The sequence below is a fragment of the Ochlerotatus camptorhynchus genome, unplaced genomic scaffold (assembly GCF_037179485.1).
Source record: "Ochlerotatus camptorhynchus isolate MF236.1 unplaced genomic scaffold, CSIRO-AGI_Acam_v1.1 ptg000293l, whole genome shotgun sequence".
In the NCBI taxonomy this organism is placed as follows: Eukaryota; Metazoa; Arthropoda; class Insecta; order Diptera; family Culicidae; genus Ochlerotatus; species Ochlerotatus camptorhynchus.
The window spans coordinates 163500-187425 of record NW_027040782.1 but is presented as its reverse complement, the minus strand read 5'-3'; the positions used below and the strand labels follow the sequence as shown (position 1 = coordinate 187425).

General features: G+C 44.7%; 4 protein-coding genes across 4 annotated transcripts; all 4 read left to right on the top strand.

Moving 5' to 3' along the window:
• The first annotated feature begins 2633 nt into the window (after nucleotides 1-2633).
• LOC135706884 (glutathione S-transferase theta-3-like) lies at nucleotides 2634-3546 on the top strand. Its single transcript, XM_065228564.1, has 2 exons — nucleotides 2634-2901; nucleotides 2967-3546. The coding sequence occupies exons 1-2, from the start codon at nucleotides 2781-2783 to the stop codon at nucleotides 3542-3544; spliced, it is 699 nt and encodes a 232-aa protein (XP_065084636.1). The 5' UTR covers nucleotides 2634-2780; the 3' UTR covers nucleotides 3545-3546.
• Nucleotides 3547-3800: 254 nt separating this feature from the next.
• LOC135706882 (glutathione S-transferase theta-1-like) lies at nucleotides 3801-4700 on the top strand. The gene is made up of 3 exons (XM_065228562.1): nucleotides 3801-3971; nucleotides 4032-4454; nucleotides 4510-4700. Exons 1-3 carry the CDS (start codon nucleotides 3857-3859, stop codon nucleotides 4656-4658), a joined length of 687 nt encoding a protein of 228 aa, XP_065084634.1. The 5' UTR covers nucleotides 3801-3856; the 3' UTR covers nucleotides 4659-4700.
• An 11125-nt stretch (nucleotides 4701-15825) lies between these two features.
• LOC135706883 (glutathione S-transferase theta-1-like) lies at nucleotides 15826-16916 on the top strand. The gene is made up of 3 exons (XM_065228563.1): nucleotides 15826-16030; nucleotides 16184-16609; nucleotides 16665-16916. Exons 1-3 carry the CDS (start codon nucleotides 15907-15909, stop codon nucleotides 16796-16798), a joined length of 684 nt encoding a protein of 227 aa, XP_065084635.1. The 5' UTR covers nucleotides 15826-15906; the 3' UTR covers nucleotides 16799-16916.
• A 2878-nt stretch (nucleotides 16917-19794) lies between these two features.
• Nucleotides 19795-22988, top strand: LOC135706869 (acetyl-CoA carboxylase-like). The gene is made up of 4 exons (XM_065228543.1): nucleotides 19795-20078; nucleotides 20150-20312; nucleotides 20375-22494; nucleotides 22557-22988. The coding sequence occupies exons 1-4, from the start codon at nucleotides 19856-19858 to the stop codon at nucleotides 22868-22870; spliced, it is 2820 nt and encodes a 939-aa protein (XP_065084615.1). The 5' UTR covers nucleotides 19795-19855; the 3' UTR covers nucleotides 22871-22988.
• Nucleotides 22989-23926: the final 938 nt, after the last annotated feature.

Below are 23926 nucleotides of genomic sequence, written 5' to 3'. Positions count from 1 at the left end.
GATGAATTAGAACGAAATCACACATGTCATATGATAGTTATTTTATAGTTTTATTTGTGCTCGATTGTTATTCTACCGTTTGTGTTGTGTAAGAGAGACGACAGTAGAGCATGAGAGTACGAATACAAACAGACTGTCGCGCACGACACCGAAGCGAGTGTAGTAAAAAACATCAACTGTTTCAACCCCTGGCTGGAAGCTAGGAGCCAGCAGCTCACTGGGACGAGAAATGTGCCACCACGGGGGTAACCGATCCTGAACGAAGTTATTCAGAAGGAGCTTGCCCTATTTGAGCTTACTGGGGAAATAACACTGGACCTGGAAAGCCTGTTTATGGCTTTGAACTACTTCAACATACAGAGATTTTTCTGACTCAGCACACATTTGCACAAAGATCATCTCTATCCAGGTGTGAACTTCATCTTCCTCTTTAGTTACTTTTACTCTTTGAACATAATAATTCTTAAGTGGATTTATCTTCAGTAACAACATAAATTCTTGAGCTTGAATTGTATTTTTTAAGATTCATTTAAGGAACATGGATAATTTAAGCAGATTTTAAACTTCGGCTTTCTTTTTAAATCCTGGACCTAATGAAATTTAACTTGGAGAAATTTTCGAGAATTTGGGACGAAAATAAATATGCACGACTGCAGACATAGTAAGCTGAACATTGCATTAGGTCCTAAGGGCCTGTTCATAAACTACGTAGACAATTTTTTGGGATTCTTGACCCCCCCCCCTCCCCCTGCGTAGACAATTGTCCATACAAAATTATTAAAATTTGTATGGGCCGTGGATAATTGCCAACCCCCCCCCCCCTAAACTGTCTACGTAGTTTATGGACAGCCCCTAAGTAACATTGATCGATTCTCTTCGTCGACTTTCTCTTTCGTTAATAACTTGAGCACATAACCGTTTCTTGCAGCGATTGTCGATTTAGAAGCTAGATAAAAGCTTCTTTTATCGATCTGTGTGCTGAAAATATCCGAGAATGTCTTTACATGGCCATGGGGATACAAAGATAAAGTCGATGAAGAGACTCTGTCAATGTTACTTAGGACCTAATCTCGGACCTAGTGCAATGTTCAGCTTGATAGATTGTGAGTGTTCACGTTTCAGTGTCGAGTAATTTTTAGAATATCGTGTAGAGTACTCGTTATTATGTTGAAAAATCATGGCAAGTAATGTTCGTGTATGTGTACAGTTTTTCTCCGTCAGTAAATCTCCCTGGTAGGCCAGAGTAGAGTAGCCTACAGTATTACGCAGCCATCCACCCACCGTAGTCTACAAAACCCACCACCAGATGGAGTAAAAGCAGCATTTAGGCGGCCATGAGAGGTGACGAAAGGCCATTACAAACGGCATAACGGACACGATGACTGGCGATGAAAAACGAATGGCCTGGGTCACTGACCAATAGTCAAAGGACAGTGACCCAAAGAACGTATTTCTAGGCTACATACACCGATCAGGTCTATCATCAAATAACCATCAAGGTAAACGGTCGATAGTCTCTGGTGAAATATAAGAAACATTACTGTGACAGAATATAGTGGCCGCCGAAGCCGAGTCCGTCAACACACTCGGTGGCCCAGCCAGCATAAAAAGTGGAATAGCGCGCGAAGGAGATTTCCAACGCCGCCGAAGGAGAGAAGGAAGAAGGTGGAACGTGGAGCCGAGTGAAGCAGTCGTCGAGGAAACTTGGTGGTGGATCTGCAAGGGGCCCCGAAGAAGAAGGGAAAGACAACAGAAACAGGTCAGATAGGAATTAAGAAAGTGGGAGAGTTACATACGTAGGGAGGAATAGACGTGTTAGTATAATCCGACAATAAATAGTGGTTATTTTGAATATTGAAGTGCTGTAGGAGTTTTTGCTGTATCCAGTGCGATCATTCCTTGCCACGTGGAACCTAGTTCGGTAAGCGTGCCGACCCTGAGGCCATTGTAGTCAGGGATTCTCAGGATCGCTCCCAACTGAGGTAGTAAGCACTTACAAGATTAAATTCCAAGACCCTGGATTTCAAATGAATTAAGAGCCTCGCAAAAGTAAAAAAAAAAAGTTTATGGACCTCAAGGACTAAATTTGATGAGAATTTCCAAGGATCTCTAATGAATAATTTCAAGCGAGAACATCAAAATATGAATTTTGCTAAATTTGAGGATTCCTTTCGAATTAGTTCCGAGGAACTCCAGATTCAAGGTGACACGTAAAGAGAGTTCCAAGGTAGTTCGGTAGTTTTGAGTAGGATTCAAAAGTACATTTACAGGAGATTTTCGTGAAGCATTCATTCCAAGGCAATTCCGCAGAGAATATAATATTTTGTTAGAAAGATACTGAACTTGCAGCTCGGCAAAATCCAGCATCATTTTGCTGGCTAACGGCAAAAAAACGATTTTAGATTTGATGCGAGAGTTTAAAAACCACGTATAATTCCTTCCCCTCACAATGATTCCAAACGTCACCAAGCATAGATTCTGACACTGCAGAAAGATAGCATACGAGCATATCAACCATATCAACAGCCGAACGCATACTTTTATGCAGCATCTCAGCACATACACAAAATGCAAACAGCTCGTATACAAGCGCCCATGGCACTTATCAGTTTGCTATATGTATATGCCAATGGTGCGATGCGCTGGTAGTTGAACCGGGTGGACTTTGAGCTTGGAGGATCATAAATAAGACAAACCAAAAACTTACCAGTCATAACCTTCAGTTTTCGCACAAAGATAGACGACCTTTTCACTTCAGACTGTCATTTAAATTTAAGATCATGGCCAACCGTGCCCTCAAGTACTACTTCGATCTGCTATCACAGCCATCCCGTGCATTGTACATCCTACTGGAACAGACGAAAATACCGTACGAAAAGTGCCCGGTGGCGTTGAGGAAATGTATGCGAGTTTTTGAACCAAATTTAAAGTCCAAAGTTGTTGAATTAAAATTACCAAAATTCCAGTTGAAAATAGAACCACTGAGTTCGCGGAGAGCGTGAACCGCTTCGGGAAGGTGCCGTGCATCATCCACGGGGATTTTAAGCTAGCGGAAACCATTGCCATTTTCCGGTACTTGTCCCGAGAGTTCCAATTCGATGACCGGTGGTATCCGACGGAGCGTTCAACACGAGCCCGCGTAGACGAGTATCTGGAATGGCAACATGCCAACATCCGGGCCCAGTGCGCTCAGTTTTTCTTATACACTTGGATGACTCCGCTGCTGGGGATGGAAGTCGATCCGAAAAAGGTGGATCGCCTGCGATCGAATATGGTCGATTGTTTGGATCTGTTCGAACGGGAATGGTTGAACGGTGGTAAGCAGCCTTTTGTCGGAGGAAGGGAGCTCAGCTTTGCCGACGTGGTGGCAGCTTGCGAAATTGAGCAGCCCAAGCTGGCCGGGTTCGACCCCAGGGCCGGGCGACCACAACTGGCAGCCTGGATGGAACGGGTGAGGGCAGCCACCAACCCGCACTATGATCAGGCGCACAAGATGTTGTACAAGTTTACACCGAAAGAGATTGAGACCCCGAAGGTGGAGTGAGGGCTGGAAATGCAGTGTCGTAAATTAAGACCTGTTGTTGTTTTGTCTTGATATCACATCCATCATAAAAAAGTGTTTTTGGCATATTTTTGAGTATGATGTGTGTGTGTCGATCTTGGTTTGATTACACTCACGCATCTATCCGTGTGCATGTAGTAGTGTCAAAGCCAATACCTGTGCATTAGTTTGTTTTGTATTCGCTAGCCGGATAATTGCATACATCGCCAGCGGTAATCTTCGCCAGACTTATCAGAACCAATTGAGCAGTTGAACTTTGAAGTCGTGCATTTTTTTCCCAACTAAGTTTGCAAAATGTCGAAGCTTCGGTACTTTTACGACCTTATGTCACAACCCTGTCGAATGTTGTACATTTTTCTGGAGCAGACCAAGATTCCCTACGAGCGAAATCTCGTCAATTTGGGAAAAGGTAGGGTCATCGTTCGCGTTATCAATGATCATCGCTGAAAACTTTCCACTCGTCAATCAGGCCAGCATCTGACGGAAGAGTTCAAGGCGATCAATCGCTTCCAAAAAGCGCCCTGCATCATCGACAAGGACCTTCACCTGGCGGAAAGTGTCGCCATTGTGCGGTACCTTGCACGGGAGTACAAATTCCCGGAACATTGGTACCCGACGGACAGTCGGAAGCGAGCCCGGATCGACGAGTATCTGGAATGGCAGCATCACAACACCCGGGCCGTGTGTGCCATTTACTTCCAGTACATGTGGCTTCGACCGCGGATGATGGGTACCAAGGTGAATCCGGACCGGGCCGAAGAGCTCAAGCAGAAGATGGAGGATTGCTTGGATTTTATCGAAAACGATTATCTTGGTGGCAACAATAAGTTCCTTGTAGGCGATGAGATTTCTGTGGCGGATCTGTTTGCTTCGTGCGAAATTGAGCAACCAAGTATGTTTTAAGGTTTTGATCAGAATATGGCACTAATTTTTGTTTTTTTTTTTAGAAATGGCTGGATTTGATCCGTGTGCCGGAAGACCGAAGCTAACCGCTTGGATGGCACGCGTTCGTGAGGCAACCAATCCGTACTACGATGAAGCTCACAAACTGGTGTACAAAATTAATCCCAATAGCGCTCCGAAACCGAAGCTGTAGGTGGAAATTTGAGAATTTTATATAAAAAAAAAGTGGTGCCGGGTGCAAGTCAAGTAATGAAGCATTTTACGGGGTAAGATTGTTTTCTTAAAAAATACTGCGATTTATACAAAAGGGCAAAAAAGAACATCCCTGAGAAGAATAGACCGTCTGAGAAAAGAGCACTAAGAAGTGGTCAGCAAAACGGACAGGGACCGAGCAGACCTGGAACAGCTAGAAGCTGGAATGCATATCACATTCTCAAGAAACGCTTCTTGGCCAAATCAGTGTTACTCTAGCAGAGCGGTCCGCATCCCGGACGAAGGGCGTACTATCAGTTTTCAAGCAATTCGGCAATTCGTGTGGGTATCTTCAGCAGGCGCTGGTTCGCGTCCAGCGGGGTCGATACCAAATTGCAATCGCTCATACTGAAATTTTCGAGTAACTCATTGTTCCATCCAAGTAATCACGATGTTCCATTCAAGTAATCGCAGCAACCTACAGCTGTGACCGAGATGGAAAAATTAGTGACTCGAAGTGTAGATGTCAACCTGAATAAACGTATAGTTAGAAGCACTCAAACTTTCTTTATTCTTTGAGAAGAACACTTCAGTTGGCGACGAGTATTTTTCTTGAAGCTCACAAGTTCCAGAACTCCAAGCAGCGATTTTGCAGCTTCTCCAGCGGTTGGCCGTTCCAACGAACCCAGAGCACGTTTTGGAATCCCTGTCGACGAACATCAGCGAGTTCTGCTTCGATCTGGAGAACGGCACCACATTCGAAAAATAGTTTGCCCGTTACTCGGATTTGTTTGAAAGCGACGCACGAAGTCTGGACGACGCAGCAAAAGTTAGGCTTCTGCTCCGGAAGTTGGACACGTCCTCTCACAGTCGCTACGTCAACTACATCCTTCCGAAACTACCAAAGGACGTCACGTTTGCCGATACCGTCAAGACACTCACAAAGATCTTCGGCAGACAGACCTCCGTATTCCACAAACGCTACCAGTGCATGCAGCTACTCAAGTCCGAGGCCGACGACATAATCACCTATGGCGGAAAAGTCAACAGGGCATGTGAAGAGTTCCAGAATTTGAAGATTGATCACTTTAAGTGCTTGATTTTCGTCTGTGGTCTCAAAGCACCACGCTACGCGGACATTCGAGCAAGGCTTCTATCCCGGATTGAAGGTGAAACGGCTGATGCTCCGGTGACAATTCAAACTCTGATCGACGAGTTCCAGCGACTCTGATCGACGAGTTCGTCAACATCAAGTCGAACACTGCGATGATCGAACATCCATCACGTTCGAAGAATTCGGTCTATAGCACCACTCCTCGTACTCTATGCTGGCAGTGTGGTCAGATGCACTACGTCCGTGACTATCCATTTCCTGATCATCTCTGCAAGGTATGTAACCGCATCGGTCATAAAGAAGGCTACTGTAGCTGCATCAAGAAGTCTTCAAGCGACTCTTCAACTCAACCTCGAGAGAAGAAGCAGTTCCAGAAGAAGGCCGGTCCCAGATCTCAAGCCAAGGGAATTTTCGTGAAGCACATCGCAAACAGCAACCGGAAACACAAGTATGTGACCATCAACATCAACGGTGTCATGACTTCGCTACAACTGGATTCTGCAAGTGATATCACGGTGATTTCCAAGAAAACTTGGCAGCAACTGAGACGACCAAAGCTAACTCCATCATCGATCCAAGCCTCCAACGCATCTGGTGGACCTCTCGCTCTCATCGGAGAATTCCATTGTGAAGCAGTCCTCAATGACATGGTCAAGCGTGGTCAGTGTTTCGTAACGTCATCACCAGATCTCAACGTAATGGGTATTGATTGGATCGACATGTTCAACCTGTGGTCGGTTCCGTTCGATACTCTCTGCAATCAAGTTTCTGCTGTATCCAGACCATGTTTCGCCGAAGCTAGAGCACAGCTGCAAGCCGAGCATCCGGCGGTTTTCGACGACTCGCTGGGCCACTGCAAGAAAATCAAGGTAAAGTTATTCCTCAAACCTAACGCCAATCCGTTCAACACGATTCCGCTGGTGGATGCAGAATTAAAACGTCTTCAGTCTCTGGGAATCATCACGCCGATCGATTTCTCAGAGTGGGCCGCTCCGATTGTAGCAGTACGCAAGCCGAATGGTAAAGTTCGCATCTGTGCGGACTACTCCACGGGACTCAATGAAGCGCTTGAAGCAAACCACTATCCTCTATCTACCCTGGAGGAGATCTTCGCACAGCTCAACGAAAGCGCCATATTCAGCATCATCGACCTTTCCGATGCATACCTGCAAGTGGAAGTAGATGAAGAATCGAAGAAGCTCCTCACCATAAACACGCATCGAGGCCTCTTCCAATTCAGGGGTAAAGTCAGCGCCTGGAACATTCCAAAGACTGGTTGACAGCATGATAGCCGACATTCCTGGTGTTCGGTCGTTTCTCGACAACGTTATCATCTTCGGAAGAACCTGGGAGGAACACAAGGCGTCACTAGACAAGCTACTGCAATGTCTAGGGGAAAATGGGTTCCATATCAAGCTGGAAAAGTGCCATTTCTTCCAAACCGAAATCAGATATTTGGGGCATATCGTCGATCGAAACGGCATCCGTCCGGATCCAGAGAAGCTTCAAGCCATCGCCGCTATTCCGGCACCCACCAATGTTTCCGAAGTGCGATCGTTCCTGGGAGCCGTTAATTTCTACGGCAGATTCGCGCGCAACATCCATGAACTTCGTCATCCTCTCGACCAATTACTCAAGAAGGATTCGAAGTGGCAGTGGAATTCCAATTACCAACGGTCTTTTGAGCAATTCAAGCAAGTCATGCAGTCCGATATGTTGCTGACGCATTACGACCCGAAGTTACCAATAATCGTAGCAGCGGACGCCTCCAGCACGGGCATCGGTGCAGTCATCTTCCATGAATTTTCGAATGGACATCTGAAGGCAATCCAGTACGCATCAAGATCCCTCACTCCAGCGGAGAAAGGTTACGGGCAGCCGGAAAAAGAAGCACTTGCACTAATATATGCGGTAACGAAGTTTCACAAGTACCTCTTTGGGTGCAGATTCACTCTGCTCACGGATCACAAAGCGCTGTTATCAATCTTTGGATCGAAGAAGGGCATTCCTTTGCACACCTCAAATCGACTTCAACGATGGGCATTGATGCTTCTCAACTACGACTTCGACATTCGGCACGTGTCTACCAACGACTTCGGATGCGCCGATATGCTGTCAAGACTCATCGACCGTTCTAAGCAGCAAGAAGAGGAGTACTGGATGAATTAAGAGGGGAGATGTTCCATCCAAGTAATCACGATGTTCCATTCAAGTAATCGCAGCAACCTACAGCTGCGACCGAGATGGAAAAATTAGTGATTCGAAGTGTATATGTCAACCTGGATAAACATATAGTTAGAAGCACTCAAGCTTTCTTTATTCTTTGAGAAGAACACCACTTATCGATCCTGGTCAATTGAAACAGCGCCATCCGTTCTGGGTCCTCGCAGTCCCAGAATCTGCTTGGCTTGTCCTAAATCCTTCATCTGGAATTCAGCACACAACTGCTGCTTCACGTCATCGACCAACCTTTGATCATTTGAGAACAGGAGGAAGTCGTCAACGTAGACTGCCACGATAATAATCCTACCATTGACCTCCTTGTTGTACACACACCTGTCGAACTTCGAACGCTTCAGTCCCATTTGTTTGAGTTTCTGGTCCAGCTTGACATTCCACACCCTGCTTGCCTGCTAAAGAGCTTTCTTCAATCTGCAGACCATCTTCGGTGAATTTTGGCTCCGAAACCTCTCACCCTGTTCTCCTCACCTCCGTCCAAATTAGTCTTAGAGCAACCGTACCAATGAGTAAATAAGGCACATTTACCAACCTCTACCATAATGCTACTTGCGTACCGGGGGTTGCTATTCAGGTGGGAGAAATAGCAATCCGCAGCGTCTGTTCACCATGGAGGTGCGGCTCAAACAGCGTCTGACTGGCATCCAGCGGCTGAATAAAAAATGCTCTTCCCCGGAAGCTACACCTAAGATGGCAGCCCCATCACGGTGGACAGGAGACCTTAGGCCAACCACCTACTGTCTCTGAAACCTTTACAGTTGTTACAGAAACCAACAGAGAAAGGCATCGAACTGATTTAACGGCAACGACTTGTAGCGCAAAACAACGGACACGAATTGGATCATGGAATGTATTGACGTTAGCCCAGCAGGGTAAACTGGCACAACTCGCCAACGAGGCGCGACGCATGAAGCTAAAAATCCTGGGACTGAGTGAAGTTCGTTGGCCAAACTTTGGAGAACACAAACTGCCGTCGGGACAGGTACTACTATACTCTGGTATTCGAGGTGAAAATGCTCCCCGCCATCGTGGAGTTGGCGTCCAGACAAGTGCTGCGCTCATCAAGTGGGAGCCTGTTAATGAGAGGATAATCGTTGCCAGATTTAGAACACGGGTTCGTAACCTTACCATAATCCAATGTTATGCGCCAACCGATGCTGCCGAGCTACAGGACAAGGAGAATTTTTACAGTCAACTGAATGCCGTCGTGGATAAGGTTCCAAAGGGTGACATCAAGATCTACACTGGCGACTTCAATGCGAAGATCGGCTCCGACAACACGGACTATAAGTGTGTCATGGGACGCCATGGTCTCGGCGAAATGAGCGAGAACGGTGAGCTATTTGCAGAATTTTGTGGCAATAACGACATGGTGATCGGGGGCTCGCTCTTCCCCCATCGGCCAGTGCACAGTGGTACAGAATGCAGATTTAGCTGGAATGATATGTTTTGAGCCTGAAATTGAAACTTTAGACTAAAAGTCTCTTCTACAAACTTGTTCCTTATAGTTAGGCCCTCATTTTTATGACATTGAATTCTAGGGTGGTTCCTATTATCATTAAAATCAAAAATCTAACTTTTTTGTTTGAATAAATTAAGGTATACATTCTTGGGCAAAGTTATAGCTGAGCTAATTTCAAGCAACTGTGGTGAAAATAACTTTTTTGTATCTCTTAAATTGGCCGATTTAGAGCTATTTTCTTGAATTGAGTTAGGGTGACTCTTAAAAAAACAGTTTTTTTGCTCTGTTTTTCTTATTTCGAATTTTTCAGCAAAGGTGTCTTCAGATAACTTTTAGATCTTAAGAAGACGCAAATTTTTGCTACACAAAGCTTGCCAATATCTTTCGCCGATCAAGAGTTATTGATTTTTTTATACTAAAATTATGCACTTTTCAAATGTTAATATCTCTGGTTGGGGCAAACAAAAAAAAAGTTTTTTTGCAGCATTTGAAAGGGCGTATGTTATTCTCAATAATATGAAAAAATTGGAGGTATGTTATTTTTTAAACTCGTATAAAATCAATTTGAATTTATTCATATTTTTTACTATATTTGACTATATCTTTTTTATTAGAAGAGATACAGGCAACACATACAGCTATAAAACATTCGTCTTAAAGAGTTTTAAAATGCTCTCCAAGATAACTTTCATGAGAATTTTCAAATAAAAAAGTTATTGCTAAAAAACTATTTTTTCCAGGAACACCCTAAGTCAACTCCGAAAAATTACTCTAAAATGAGAACGTTAAGAGATAGAAAAAAATTTTCTTCGACAAAGTTGCTTGCAAGTAACTTAACTACAACTTTTTCAAACAACACATGTTTATATTTTGTAAAACAAAAAAGTTAGTTTTAAAAATTCCTTAATTTGAGGACCACCCTGACGTCTGCAAACACCAAAAGAAGGGAATTTTTAAGAACAAAAACTTCTTCGAAGACACTAAATGTCCAAATATTGAAACAAATGTACTAGCACATTTTATATAAATTTGTCATTAGAGTGGTCCTATGAAATCCATCTAATCCAATAACTTTTTTATTTGAAATTTATCATGAAAGTCATCTTCTAGAGACTTTTAAAACTCTTTAAGACGAATGTTTTATAGCTGAATTTGTTGCCTGTATCTCTTCTAATAAAAAAGATATAGTCAAATATAATTTGCGCCTTCTTGCGATCTAAAAGTTATCTGAAGACACCTTTGCTGAGAAATTCGAAATAAGAAAAATAGAGCAAAAAAACTGTTTTTTTGAGAGCCACCCTAACTCAATTCAAGAAAATAGCTCTAAATTGGCCAATTTAAGAGATACAAAAAAGTTATTTTCACCACAGTTGCTTGAAATTAGCTCAGCTATAACTTTGCGGAAGAATGTATACCTTAATTTATTCAAACAAAAAAGTTAGATTTTTGATTTTAATGATAATAGGAACCACCCTAGAATTCAATGTCATAAAAATGAGGGCCTAATTATAAGGAACAACTTTGTAGAAGAGACTTTTAGTCTAAAGTTTCAATTTCAGGCTCAAAACATATCATTCCAGCTAAATCTGCATTCTGGACCACTGTGCAGTGCACAAAGTCACGTGGGTTTCCCGTGATGGACATACCGAGAATCAGATCGACCACATCTGCATCAGCCGAAAATGGAGACGGAGCCTTCTTGATGTCCGGAATAAACGCAGCGCCGACATCGCGTCTGACCATCACCTTCTAATCGGTGAAATCCGCCTACGCATGGCGCGGATCCAGCGACGGGAGGAGAGACTCGGGCGGCGGTTCAACACACGCCGACTTGAAGATTCAGTGGTAAAAAGGTCTTTTGTTCATGAACTTGAGACTCGAGCTGCGGACGTTCCAGAAGGTGGCAGCGTAGAAGAACAATGTACGGCCATCAAGAATGCCTTTATAGAAACAAGCGAGAACAACTTGGGTGAGCTGCGCACCCAGAGGAAAGAGTGGATCACAGATGAAACCTGGCGGAAGATTGAGGAGCGTAGAGAAGCAAAAGCCGCGATAGAGCGGGCGAGAACCAGAGGAGCCAAGAACGAAGCCCGTCAACGGTACTGGGCTCTAGAGAAGGAAGTCAAGCGCTCTTGCAGACTGGACGAGCGAGCGTGGGTGAACTCCCTGGCCGACGAAGGGGAGAAAGCCGCAAACACTGGCGATATACGACTCCTCTACGATATCTCACGACGCCTGAGTGGAGCAAGGATGAACCCGAGGATGCCAGTGAAGGACACGACTGGACAATTGCTTACCGACCCCACTGACCAGCTGAAACGCTGGTTTGAGCACTTCGAACAACTTCTTCAAGTTTTGACGGCCAACCAGTCATCAACATCTCGGCATGATCCGCCTAGGGTGCGGCGCATCACTCGCGTCAATTCCGAGGCCCCATCACTGCAGGAGATTGAAGCAGCTATCCGAAGCATGAAATCCAACAAGGCTCCAGGGGTCGATCGCATATCAGCAGAGATGCTCAAAGCTGACCCCATGCTATCCGCACAAATGTTTCATCAACTATTCTGTAATATCTGGGACACCACGACTCTTCCCGCCGACTGGATGCAGGGCATCTTAGTGAAGGTCCCAAAGAAGGGGGATCTGACTGTGTGCGACAATTGGCGAGGCATCATGTTACTGTGTATTGTTCTCAAAGTTCTGTGCAAAGTTATCCTGAATCGGATACAGGAGAAGATCGACGCGACTCTCCGACGGCAGCAGGCAGGATTCCGTGCCGGAAGATCTTGTGTGGACCATATTGTCACGCTCCGCATCATCCTGGAGCAGGTCAATGAATTCCAAGAGTCCCTTTATTTGGTATTCATTGACTACGAAAAAGCTTTCGACCGTCTCATTCACGAGAATCTGTGGGGCGCCCTGAGACGCAAGGGAGTCCCGGATAATGTCGTCAACCTCATCGAAGCGCAGTATGAGGCTTTCACGTGCAGAGTTCTGCATAACGGAGCGTTGTCCGACCCTATCCGGGAAGTCACTGGTGTGAGACAAGGATGTATACTATCACCGCTACTGTTTCTCATCTTAATCGACGAGATCATGGTAGGTGCAATTGACCGTGTACCGAACCGTGGGCTGCTTTGGCAGCCTATCACCATGGAGCATCTCAACGACTTCGATTTGGCTGATGATGTTGCTCTACTAGCACAACGGCGCTCTGATATTACAGGACCCTTAAGTAAGTAAGTCTGATAGCAACGACCGGTGTGGAGAGGGGTGATTAAGCCAAAATGGAAACGCTGTGCGTAAGTAAAATAGTGCAGCAGTGCTTTGGGCTGGGCGCTCCCAGTCACTGTGCCTAGTATCATGTTGCATTTCAACAGCTACTTCCTTCGATTCTGACGGGAGCGCAGTGCTGTGAAATAGCAAATTCTTGAGGTTAGTACTGTACGTAACTTTAAAATCAGCATACTTTCCCGGAAAACTGCGCTTCCTCTCGCAAATTCTCTTCTCTCCCTGTCCACTAGAGTGATGCAAAATTTGAAATTTTCGCTCCACAATACTTAAACGATTCCAAATCTGATCCTGACTAACCTCTCAAAATTTGAACCCATTTGGTGAGAAACTGAGATGTCTATCTAATAATTCACCATATCGGTTTGCTTCAAAAACTTTCAACTGTACTTGTAGGAAATTTTCCCAGCTACAACTTTGCTGAAGACCATTTTTTGATTAAATGCAAGGATCGAAAGTTATCAATTGTTGAATGCGCTGATGTCTTATGATCATGCTCAAACAACTGCTCAGCAGGCAACATTGGTGTTTCTGGGGCGTTGAATAGGACACAAAAATCATGGCTACTATATGTCACACTGCAAAATACAGTGTTGCCTACAGAGCAGCTGCTTGATCATGTCATAAGTTTACCAATCTCTTAAATAATTAATAACTTTTTTCTGTCTCGTTTTACATAGAAACGAAATTGTAGCTGAGAAAATTTTCTGTAAGAATTGCTATCGAACTGTTTCGCAGCTCAATATGGAAAAAGACTAGAAGGCAATGAACAAAAAGTTGAGATTTTCCATAGTAATTTACATGTAAACTTCAAATGGTTTGTGCGAAGTCTGTTTCTAACCAAATGAGTTGTAACTTTTGGAGGCTAATCAGGACCCGATTTGAAACCATTTAAGCACTGTGGAGCGAAAAAGTCAAATTTTGCATCAGTCTACTGTCCACCCTGCTGAAATCTACGTCCAAGTCGTCAATCTCGTGTTGATTAGCTTCCAAGAAAACCAGCGGTCCAACGGTTGAGTCTGGACATTCCACCATTGACAGCCTCGCTACCTGACTCTCATCCAGTACCACCACGTCTCGGCTCTCGAAAACTTGCTTGCTCTTCAAACTTGCAACACTCCGAATAACCAATCAAAATGCATGATACTGACTTGGGGTCCCACTTCTTCCGCTTTACCTTTGATATATACGCCATAACTCTCGCTCCGATGACACGTAAGTTCGATAAATCCGTTTTCCTTCCCGTAAACTTCTAGAAAAGGGGGGATTAGAAAACCCTTCGTTGGTGAACGATTGATTTGGTAGACCGCTGGCGATGCTGCCTCTGCCCAAAAATACTTGTCCAGCTTGCCGTCGAACATCAGACATCTAGTTCGCTCTTGGATCGTTCGATTCATGCGTTCAGCCAGTCCATTTTGCTCCGGATTGTAAGGCACTGTTGTCTCCGTGACAAACTCCTCGAAATGCTTCCCGGTATACTCTTTGCCGTTATCAGTTCGCAGGCACTTCAACTTCTTTTCAGTCCTTGAACGCACCAGACGCATGCGTCTTGGACTTCAGAAAGTAGAAAAAGGTCATTCTACTCGCATCGTCGATGAAGGTAACGAAATATTTGTTTCCACCAATTGAAGATTTCTCCATCGCTCCACACAAATCCAAATGAACTAGACTTGACTGGCGACTTTTGATGGTTTCCTTCGACACAGATAACACATGATGACATTTCGAGATATCCATTCTCGTTCCATTCGGGATGTCCATTCCCATCACCATGCCAGGTAACCGCTTCATACTGTTTACATTTAAATGGCCCAATCGCCGATGCCGTAGCTCCAGATTAATAGCCCACACGCACTCGGTTGACCAACCTGGTTCATTCTCACGACCCATGCCAATGACTTCTCCCGTTGACTCTTGTTTGATCTGAAACGACTATCTCGTGAAATTATATGCCAACAAGAACACTCTCGTCCCTACACATATGATCTCCAGTTCCGGAATCCAGTATCCAATCCTCTGCTGATCTGTTCTGCTTCTTACACGCCAGTTAGAGTTACCTCTATGCCAGTAGTGCCTTCTTTTGAACGTCCCGAGAACCCTACTCGGTCTTGAAATTCGTCGACTTCTGTGGATATTCCGACGCGTAATGACCAAGCTTCTCGCACTTGAAACACCTCATATTGGACTTGGCCTTCTTCTTGTCGTCTGCTTCGGACATATTGCCAATGCCCGCTTTATCCGCCAGAATTCTCGATTGTCACATCCTGGAGTATTTTCGACTTGACCCAATCTGCCGTCCACATGACTCATGATGCGTCTATTCCCATCGTATCGCTTTGGCAAATAAGGATCATAAGGATCAACGACATCCACTGAAATCGGACGATCATCAACAGAGGGATGTTCGATCATAATAAATAATTTTCCAAGTGTTAAATTTAAGTGAAAATTTTCCAAATCAAACACAGCCTTAGACGGCATCGGATGCTATGTAGTATAACTCCTCTTCTTTATTTAGTAAGTGATAAACGATATTGATTTTTAGACTGTGTTCCATTTGAAGAATTTTCACTTAGGCGCACTTCGAAAATTAATTATTATGTTCGAAAATCTGTCAGTTGCTGATTGGCCGATTTTCTTTCTATGAAAATGTATATTCCGACAGATAAGGAAATAAGTCTGCTGGAATAGCAGATGTATTTGTAAAAAAATCATCGGTCAAATTTAAGTGAAAATTCATCAGCCTTTACTCCAACTTTAATCAAAACGTTTGAAACGAAACTCTACATCGTGACGATATCTTCCATCCTGTAGACAGCCAGACACATCTCTAGTTCAATCAGGTTCAGTCGACAGAAAAACTGGCATTTTATCATTTCCAAATGTCCTACCCCTCAAACAGTATCCATAGTGATACATGTGTGTATGCGGTTAAGCAGCATACACGCCTACTACGCTATCAGCTGATCGCGTTCCGCGTATTTGCAACAGTTGACTGAAGTACCCCGACAGTAGAGCAGGCAACATCCATCAGAGACAGCTGCTTTGTTCCTTCAGATAGAAAAAGTGCGTACTTTAGTGAGAAACTGCGTGCACCAGCTAAACCGTGTGTTCCCATCCTGCTGTTTCAAATAGCAAACCACGATGGCGAACGTTCGCAACATCCGCTTCTACTACGATCTGATATCGCAACCTTGCCGAGCTTTGTACATTTTCCTTGAACAGAACAAAATTCCCTACGAAAAGTGTCCCATCGCGCTGCGGAAATGTGAGTGCCCTCTAACTGTTATTACTCGCGCTGCGTATCTCTCAATGCTATTTTTGTGCGTGTGAAGTGCACGTGGTCCCGCACGCACACACTCACGTGTTTCAAAGAACCCATTACGAGCGGGCGTTTTTTAAACATGAACTTTTTTTCCAGGGGAACACGCCACGCCTGAATATCTGCAAAACGTGAACCGCTTCGGAAAGGTCCCCGCCATTGTGGATGGCAAGAATTTCAAACTGGCCGAAAGCATTGCCATACTGCGGTACTTGGCGCGGGAATTCGACGTCCCGGATCATTGGTACCCACGGCACAGCCGACAGAGGGCTAGGGTCGACGAATACCTGGAGTGGCAGCACTCCAATACTCGGTTGCACTGCGCAGGATACGTACGATACGTATGGCGAGGACCGTTGCGAGGCGAAGCCGTTGAATCCAAGGTTGTGGGGCGACTGCGAATGGAGATGATCGGTTGCTTGGATTTCATCGAATCGAATGTGCTGCAGTCGGACGTAAAATACATAGCAGGCGATGAGATTTCCATCGCCGATCTGGTGGCGGCCTGCGAGATTGAACAACCAAGTGAGAGAAGCAATTGATAGAAGTAAGAATGCGAATAAATTATTAATCGTTGCAGAACTTGCCGGATACGATGCACGTGTGGGTCGACCAAAGCTGACGGCGTGGATGCAGCGGGTGAAGGAGCACACCCAACCGGACTATGACGAGGCGCACGAGGTTTTGCATAGATTTGCGCCTACTACGACGTGATGGAGAGAGAGATATAGCGACCTCTAGACGATTTGTTAAGCTTAGCTAAATGATGTGTAATTTATGTTTGCGCTAGGATAGTATTATCGAATTAAATGGCTTTAATGTTGCACGTTGCACGAAGTTCTCTCGGAATGTCTCTTGAAGGTGATTTTGACGCAGGACTACGTCAATGTGGAAATAGTGTTTGGTTTTCAACGTTTATAAGTTAATCATTTATAGACGGATTTCGATTCTTATTACATCATTTGATTAAGATGTTACGAATAATTCGTTTGGTGTTAAAATTATGATTGTTTAGCAATAGTAAACTAATGAAAATTGATCAAACTGTATTGCCAAAATCAACCAATGAAGTTCTTGCGACGACTAACGAGCGTAAGGAAGACAGACGAGTGGATAGTGAATTCATCGGTGTAGAAGTCGTGCTTTGCTTAACATCAACAAACTCTTGGCCCCAATGATGGTATGGTTGCATATTTGAAAAACACACGTTGGGTCTCACAAGACAGGTGAAAGTCAAACACCAGGGCTGGTTGTGAGTCATTTTTTAGTGAATTGGTCACTAAAGTCAAGCCAGTCACTAAAAAGTCACTTTTCCTCGTAATCCAGTCACTAGTTTCAACTTTTTTTTAGCGTTATTTTTTTTTTCAAGATTAATCACTCTTCTTGCAGTGTGTAGAATCTGATACCTGGACCCCCACTGACCGTTTTTAAGCTTCCTAATGCATTAGGAAAAAGTTACGCATTGTGCATTAGCAGGTCAAAAAAGACCCAAACTGCAACTCACTCCCAAAAATCCATTTTTGAACCGATTCTTGATTCATTGGCCTCATATGAAGGATAAAGGTACCTAGAATGGAACCCTGTCTGGGATTTCTCCAATTTGGCAATTTAGGCTACCTGGCACCGATTCTGATAGGGCACAACAGGACACTTCCTAAACCTCATGAACTGAAATCGTTCGACGATTCAAAATTTATGATTTTTCATGCAGAAGTAAATAGACATCATGCCATGGACGAAAAGGTTCCGGGTATCCAGATGTGGTCAGATCCACTTTTCGGTCCATGGCATGATGTCTATTTACTTCTGCATGAAAAATAACAAATTTTGAACCGTCGGACGGTACCAGTACAGGAAGTATCCTTTTTGGGGCCCTGCCCTGCAGTTCTGGATATCCGGATGAGCTCAAATCCACCTGTTTATTTGTGGCATGATGTCTATTTACTTCTGGATGAAAAATCATAAATGTTGAGCCATCGGACGGTTCCATTACATGAGGTTTTAGAAGTGTCCGGAACTGGTTCCAGGTATCCAGATCCACATTATGGTCTGTATGGTCAATGGCATAATGTCTATTTACCAGTTTTCCAGGCTTTTCCAGAACTTTAACGGATAATTTCCAGGTTTAAACCATGGCTCACTTAGCAATGGAACAAACTCTTTTGCTTATTGCAGCGCTCCGAGTGGACGTTTTCGGAAGCTTTTGACGTCTATTTGCTGTCAACAACAATAGACCTTTTGGACGTTTAATCATCTTTCTTTATCTAGCACACACGGATGAATGGACGGTTTGTTTTCCCACTAATCTGTTTTCCTCTTGCTCGCACTCGTTCGCTTTAAATGGTACAGTAGTGTGCGCCGATTAAACGTCAAAAAGCTCTATTACAGTGTATTTTTTCCAGGCCAGTGTTAAGGCCTATACAAACAGCAGCGTTTGAGCACAAACGAAGTTACATACGACTTTCTCCGAAGAAATGAATTAAAATAATGTGGTTCTCTGTAATAGAATTTTAGTCCACCTTCCGCCCCTCACCGCCAGGTTCGCTAGTATTTTTGTTTTGAATTAATTCAAGTTGGTTTTGTGTGCAATGATCTGGCAACTCGTGTCCTTGCTCGTGTTGACGGGGTGCTGTTTTCTCACTCATCGAAGGAAATTTTGATTAGAGTGAGAAAGTAAGGAACAGTCAGCGCGGGAGCCGTGTGCGTTACTATAGGTGCGGCAGAAGGAATGTAGTCGACTCTGTCGTTCTCACGGTGTTCTTACGCATGATCCAACGTTTCGTCACACTAGATTATGCATAAGAACGTCGTGATAATGCAAGTGCTGGCTTGTTTCCTTCTGCCTCACCAATCACATTGATCACAGCACATACGATTCTCCGTCGGTTCGTGGTGCATTATGCATTCTTTGTGCCATACCACCAGTCCAAACACTAGAAGTTTTGGAAGGTTCTCCCTCAGTACCTGTAAGCAGTGTGATACCAGCTGACATTCGCATGGGTAGAGAAATCCGGAACATTTTCTCGCTTTTGAGCATCAACGTCAACCCGGTCTCGAATCGCATTTCCGCTTGAGGTGGCATCGTTGGCAGTAATCTATTGCGCCGTGGGAAAGACCTGCTTAGTGCACGAGTGCTGGAAAATTCTGCAAGTTCGTCATTAAAATTAAATCAACTTTTCTTCGCTGTAACGTACTCCGGATCAGATTCGCTGGTGGAACGTTTTCGTGGGACGGTTTTCGACCCAAAAAGCTTCAGTTTGAACTGCTTTCTAAAAGATTTCTGGGCAGGCGTCTTGGGACGCACGATCTCCACCGAGGCATCCGTTAGCGTGTTCGTGTCGGAGCGGATGACCTGTTTGATCGGCTGCAATTCTACCATCGATTTTCGGCCCTGCTTTTTGTTTAACTTCACACGATAGTTGAAATCGAACACGGTCGACGATCCGGCGGAGGATGCTTCGTCTTCATTCTCCGAAGAAGTCAACGATTTGATCTTTTCCGAGCTGAGCTTCTCGAGCCTTACGACCGGTTTGACTCGAAGTAATTTTTCGACGGAAGTTCCTCGTTTCAGTGGAATCTTCTTGACCAGTTCCTCCAGACTGATTTCTTCGCTTCGAAGAAACGAACGAGGAAGAACTAGATGAAGACGTGGACAGCCGTCATTTCGACGTTGGTTTCTTTCGTGTAGAAACCAGATCGGAATCGCTGTCGTCACTGTCTATTGCGGTTCTCCCTGATGGAACGGAAACAGACAACATTTCCGACTCATTCATGCGCACTGGTTGCATGGCCGCGTTCGATTCGTTTGACCATTTCACTCAATACTCGGATGAAATTTTGGACCTGCTAGAGGACTTCTCATCGCCTGCGTTTGTCAATCCTAAGGTACTGGAAGCGGTGGAAGCCGGAGATTCGGACCGTCGTATGAGTACGTCAATCAATGTTTCGATTTCCGACCCGGTGGCACGGGTTGTGGAAAGTGATGGAATTGCCGGTATGTTTACGGATGGTTTTACCCGAATTGGACCAAGGGTTTTTAACCGGGGCTTTATTTTTATATGGTAGCACACCCAGCGGAAGCCATGCACATCCTAAGCATTGCTGTTCGTGACATGGGCGATATGGATGATTTACAGATGGAGCAGGTATTTGGATCGTTCTGCGCTCAACATCGTGAAGAGCTGCTCACCCGCAGAGTTAGGCGGATTACATTTGCCGCACTCAAGAAGTAAGTTTATTAAGTGTTTAGAAGAGGTTAATGAGATACTAAACCAAATATTTTTTTTACAGACGTCAATTCCCAAAATTCTTCACCTACCGAGCACGAGACAACTTTGAGGAGGATCGTATCTATCGTCACCTGGAGCCGGCATGTGCCTTCCAGCTGGAGCTGAACCGTATGCGAACGTACGACCTGGAGGCTCTGCCAACTGCCAATCAAAAGATGCACCTATATCTTGGTCGTGCCAAGGTAGCCAAGGGTCAGGAAGTGACAGATTTCCGTTTCTTCATACGTTCCATTATTCGTCACTCGGATTTGATAACCAAAGAGGCTTCATTCGAGTACCTTCAGAACGAAGGTGAACGCGTGCTATTGGAAGCGATGGATGAGCTGGAAGTGGCCTTCTCGCATCCCCACGCCAAACGTACGGATTGTAATCACATTTTCCTAAACTTTGTTCCAACGGTTATAATGGATCCGGCCAAGATCGAGGAGTCCGTGACCAAGATGGTGATGCGGTATGGGCCTCGGTTGTGGAAACTGCGGGTACTGCAAGCTGAGCTGAAGATGGTTATCCGGCAGACGACACAATCGCCAACTACCTCCGTTCGTTTGTGCATAGCAAACGATTCCGGTTACTTTTTAGATATAGCAATGTACACCGAAGTGACCGATCCGGAGACGCACGTGATCAAATTCCAAGCATACGGTAACAGGCAAGGACCCCTGCATGGATTGCCGATTTCTTCGGCCTACATGACCAAAGATTACCTACAACAGAAACGCTTCCAGGCTCAATCCAATGGTACTACCTATGTGTACGATATTCCGGATATGTTCCGCCAAATGACGGAACGATTGTGGAAGGAATTTTCCAAAGCGCGACCAACGGAAGATATTAGGATTCCCGAGAAAATTCTACTCGTGTGCAACGAGTTGGTGCTGAAGGGTGATACGTTGGAGGAGATTCAACGGTTACCGGGAGAGAACAACGTTGGGATGGTGGCATGGAGGATTGTACTGGCTACTCCAGAGTTCCCTGACGGGCGAGAGATTGTAGTCATCGCTAACGACCTAACCTATTTCATCGGATCCTTTGGACCTCAGGAGGATATGCTATTCTGTAAGGCGTCGGAACTGTCTCGGAAGCGCAAGTGCCCTAGGATTTACATTTCGGTTAACAGTGGTGCCCGTATCGGATTGGCCGAGGAAGTGAAATCCTTGTTCAAAGTGGCCTGGGAAGATCCCGACGAGCCGGAGAAGGGATTCAAGTATCTGTACTTGACGACTGAAGACTACAGCAAGATTGCAAATACGAATTCGGTTCGTGCCATTTTGATTGAGGACGAAGGAGAGCCGCGATATAAAATCACTGATATTATTGGCAAAACCGATGGGCTCGGTGTGGAGAATCTGCGTTATGCTGGTATGATTGCCGGTGAAACTTCGCGAGCGTATGAAGATGTGGTAACGATTTCGATGGTGACCTGTAGAACGATCGGTATCGGTTCCTATTTGGTACGTCTTGGTCAACGTGTGATACAAATTGAAAATTCTCACATTATTCTGACTGGCTTCGCCGCGCTGAACAAACTATTGGGTAGAAAAGTGTACGCTTCTAATAACCAGTTGGGTGGTATTCAAATCATGCACAACAACGGTGTCACGCACAAGACCGAGGCAATAGATTTGGACGGTGTCTACACGATATTGTATTGGCTCTCTTACATTCCGGATGTGCGTGGAGGAACGCTGCCAATCGTAACGACCAGTGACTCAATTAACCGACCAATCGATTTCATGCCAACTAAGGCGCCCTATGATCCGCGGTGGATGCTAGCAGGACGTGTCAATCCGTCCAATCCCTCTGAATGGGAAAGCGGTTTCTTTGATCGGGGAAGCTGGTCGGAAGTGATGGAACCATGGGCTCAAACGGTTGTTGTGGGTCGTGCCAAACTTGGTGGCATCCCGGTGGGTGTGATTGCGGTAGAAACTCGAACAGTCGAGCTGACCATTCCGGCTGATCCGGCAAACCTTGACTCGGAAGCCAAAACATTCCAACAAGCCGGTCAGGTATGGTTCCCGGACTCATCCTACAAAACGGCACAAGTAATCAAAGACTTTGGACGAGAGGAACTGCCACTGATTATCCTGGCCAACTGGAGAGGGTTCTCCGGTGGACAGAAAGGTAAAGTGTAATTTAGGTAACTTTAAATGATAGCATCTAACTGATGCATTCTGCGTTTCTAGATATGTACGAACAAATCGTTAAATTCGGTGCCTACATAGTTGACGGGCTGAGGGAGTACAAACAACCGGTCATCGTCTATCTACCACCGAATGCGGAACTTCGTGGAGGAGCCTGGGCTGTGTTGGATCCGACCATCAATCCACGGTACATGGAAACCTATGCCGATCCGGAATCTCGTGCGGGAGTGCTAGAGCCTGAGGGTATTGTCGAAGTCAAATTTAAGGAAAAAGACCTGGTCAAGGCCATTCAGCGGTTAGATCCGGTGACGTTGAATGTATGTCCTACCAACAAATTCGTCCGCGTTCCAGTCTAAAAGCAGTATAAATTTTCTTTTAAATTTATTTGACTTTTCATTCGTAGCGGTGGATTTGCAAAAGATTAGCAAATTGTTGAGATATTTTTAAAATCTAACACTGCTTCTGAACGCATTGATATTCAATGGCGCTGCACTTTGGCCTATCGAATAAAGAAAAAAATGGATTCCACCAGAGCGCTTTTGTTTTTGAGAATAGCGGGTATAAACATTCATATCACACATACTTATTTACTTGTTTCAATATCTTTTTAAATAAAGTACCGTACCAAGCGCTTTATTGACTCAAGGTTTCCCAGGTGCCATGAATAACTTTCGAAGCGATCGAATAAATTTCCCCATAAGGCATCAAATACCATTCCCCACAAAGACCTGCTTATGACCCAATGCTGATCCATGAGATCCTCCCTTTATGCCAGAAGGGAAGCGATGAAGAAGAAGCTGTGTGATTTACCTAAAATACATAATTCGCATCGATGCCAAGAATTGTCGCTTGGATAGGCCTATTTTACGGGATCCGGAAAAGGCGTTTCCAAATGCGATTATACGGAGTTGCTAAAGAGTCACGCCACCACGCGCCGTCCTCTGGATGACTTCAGTATCATCAACTGGAGCGACATGTTGGAACACATTTAGCTGCTCGATAGCCCTGATGGATTACATTACAGGTGATTACAGTATTTAGCATTAAAATAGAACTACGCGACGGAAAGAACAGTGTGTCGAATAAAATAAATAATTAGTAGAAGAAAAACCAAACAAAACAAAAGAAATTTAAATTTCAAAAATTAATAGCAAGCTAACTATTTTTCTTTTGAAATAATCGTCGATGTCTTCTCGGTCGCGGATGACTGTGGCTTTGGTTAGAAGCACGGACTGATGAAATCTGTAGCAACAATTGCCGCCAACAAGCGCGAGTCATTGACTGCTCAACATCGTTTACTTATAAGCAAATGTTAACCCGAAGTATTCACCACTGATAATGTTGGCCCAGATAACAACGAAAGCAACATAATGTCATGCTGTCTGACAACAGGCTCTCCCTTTCAATTTTCG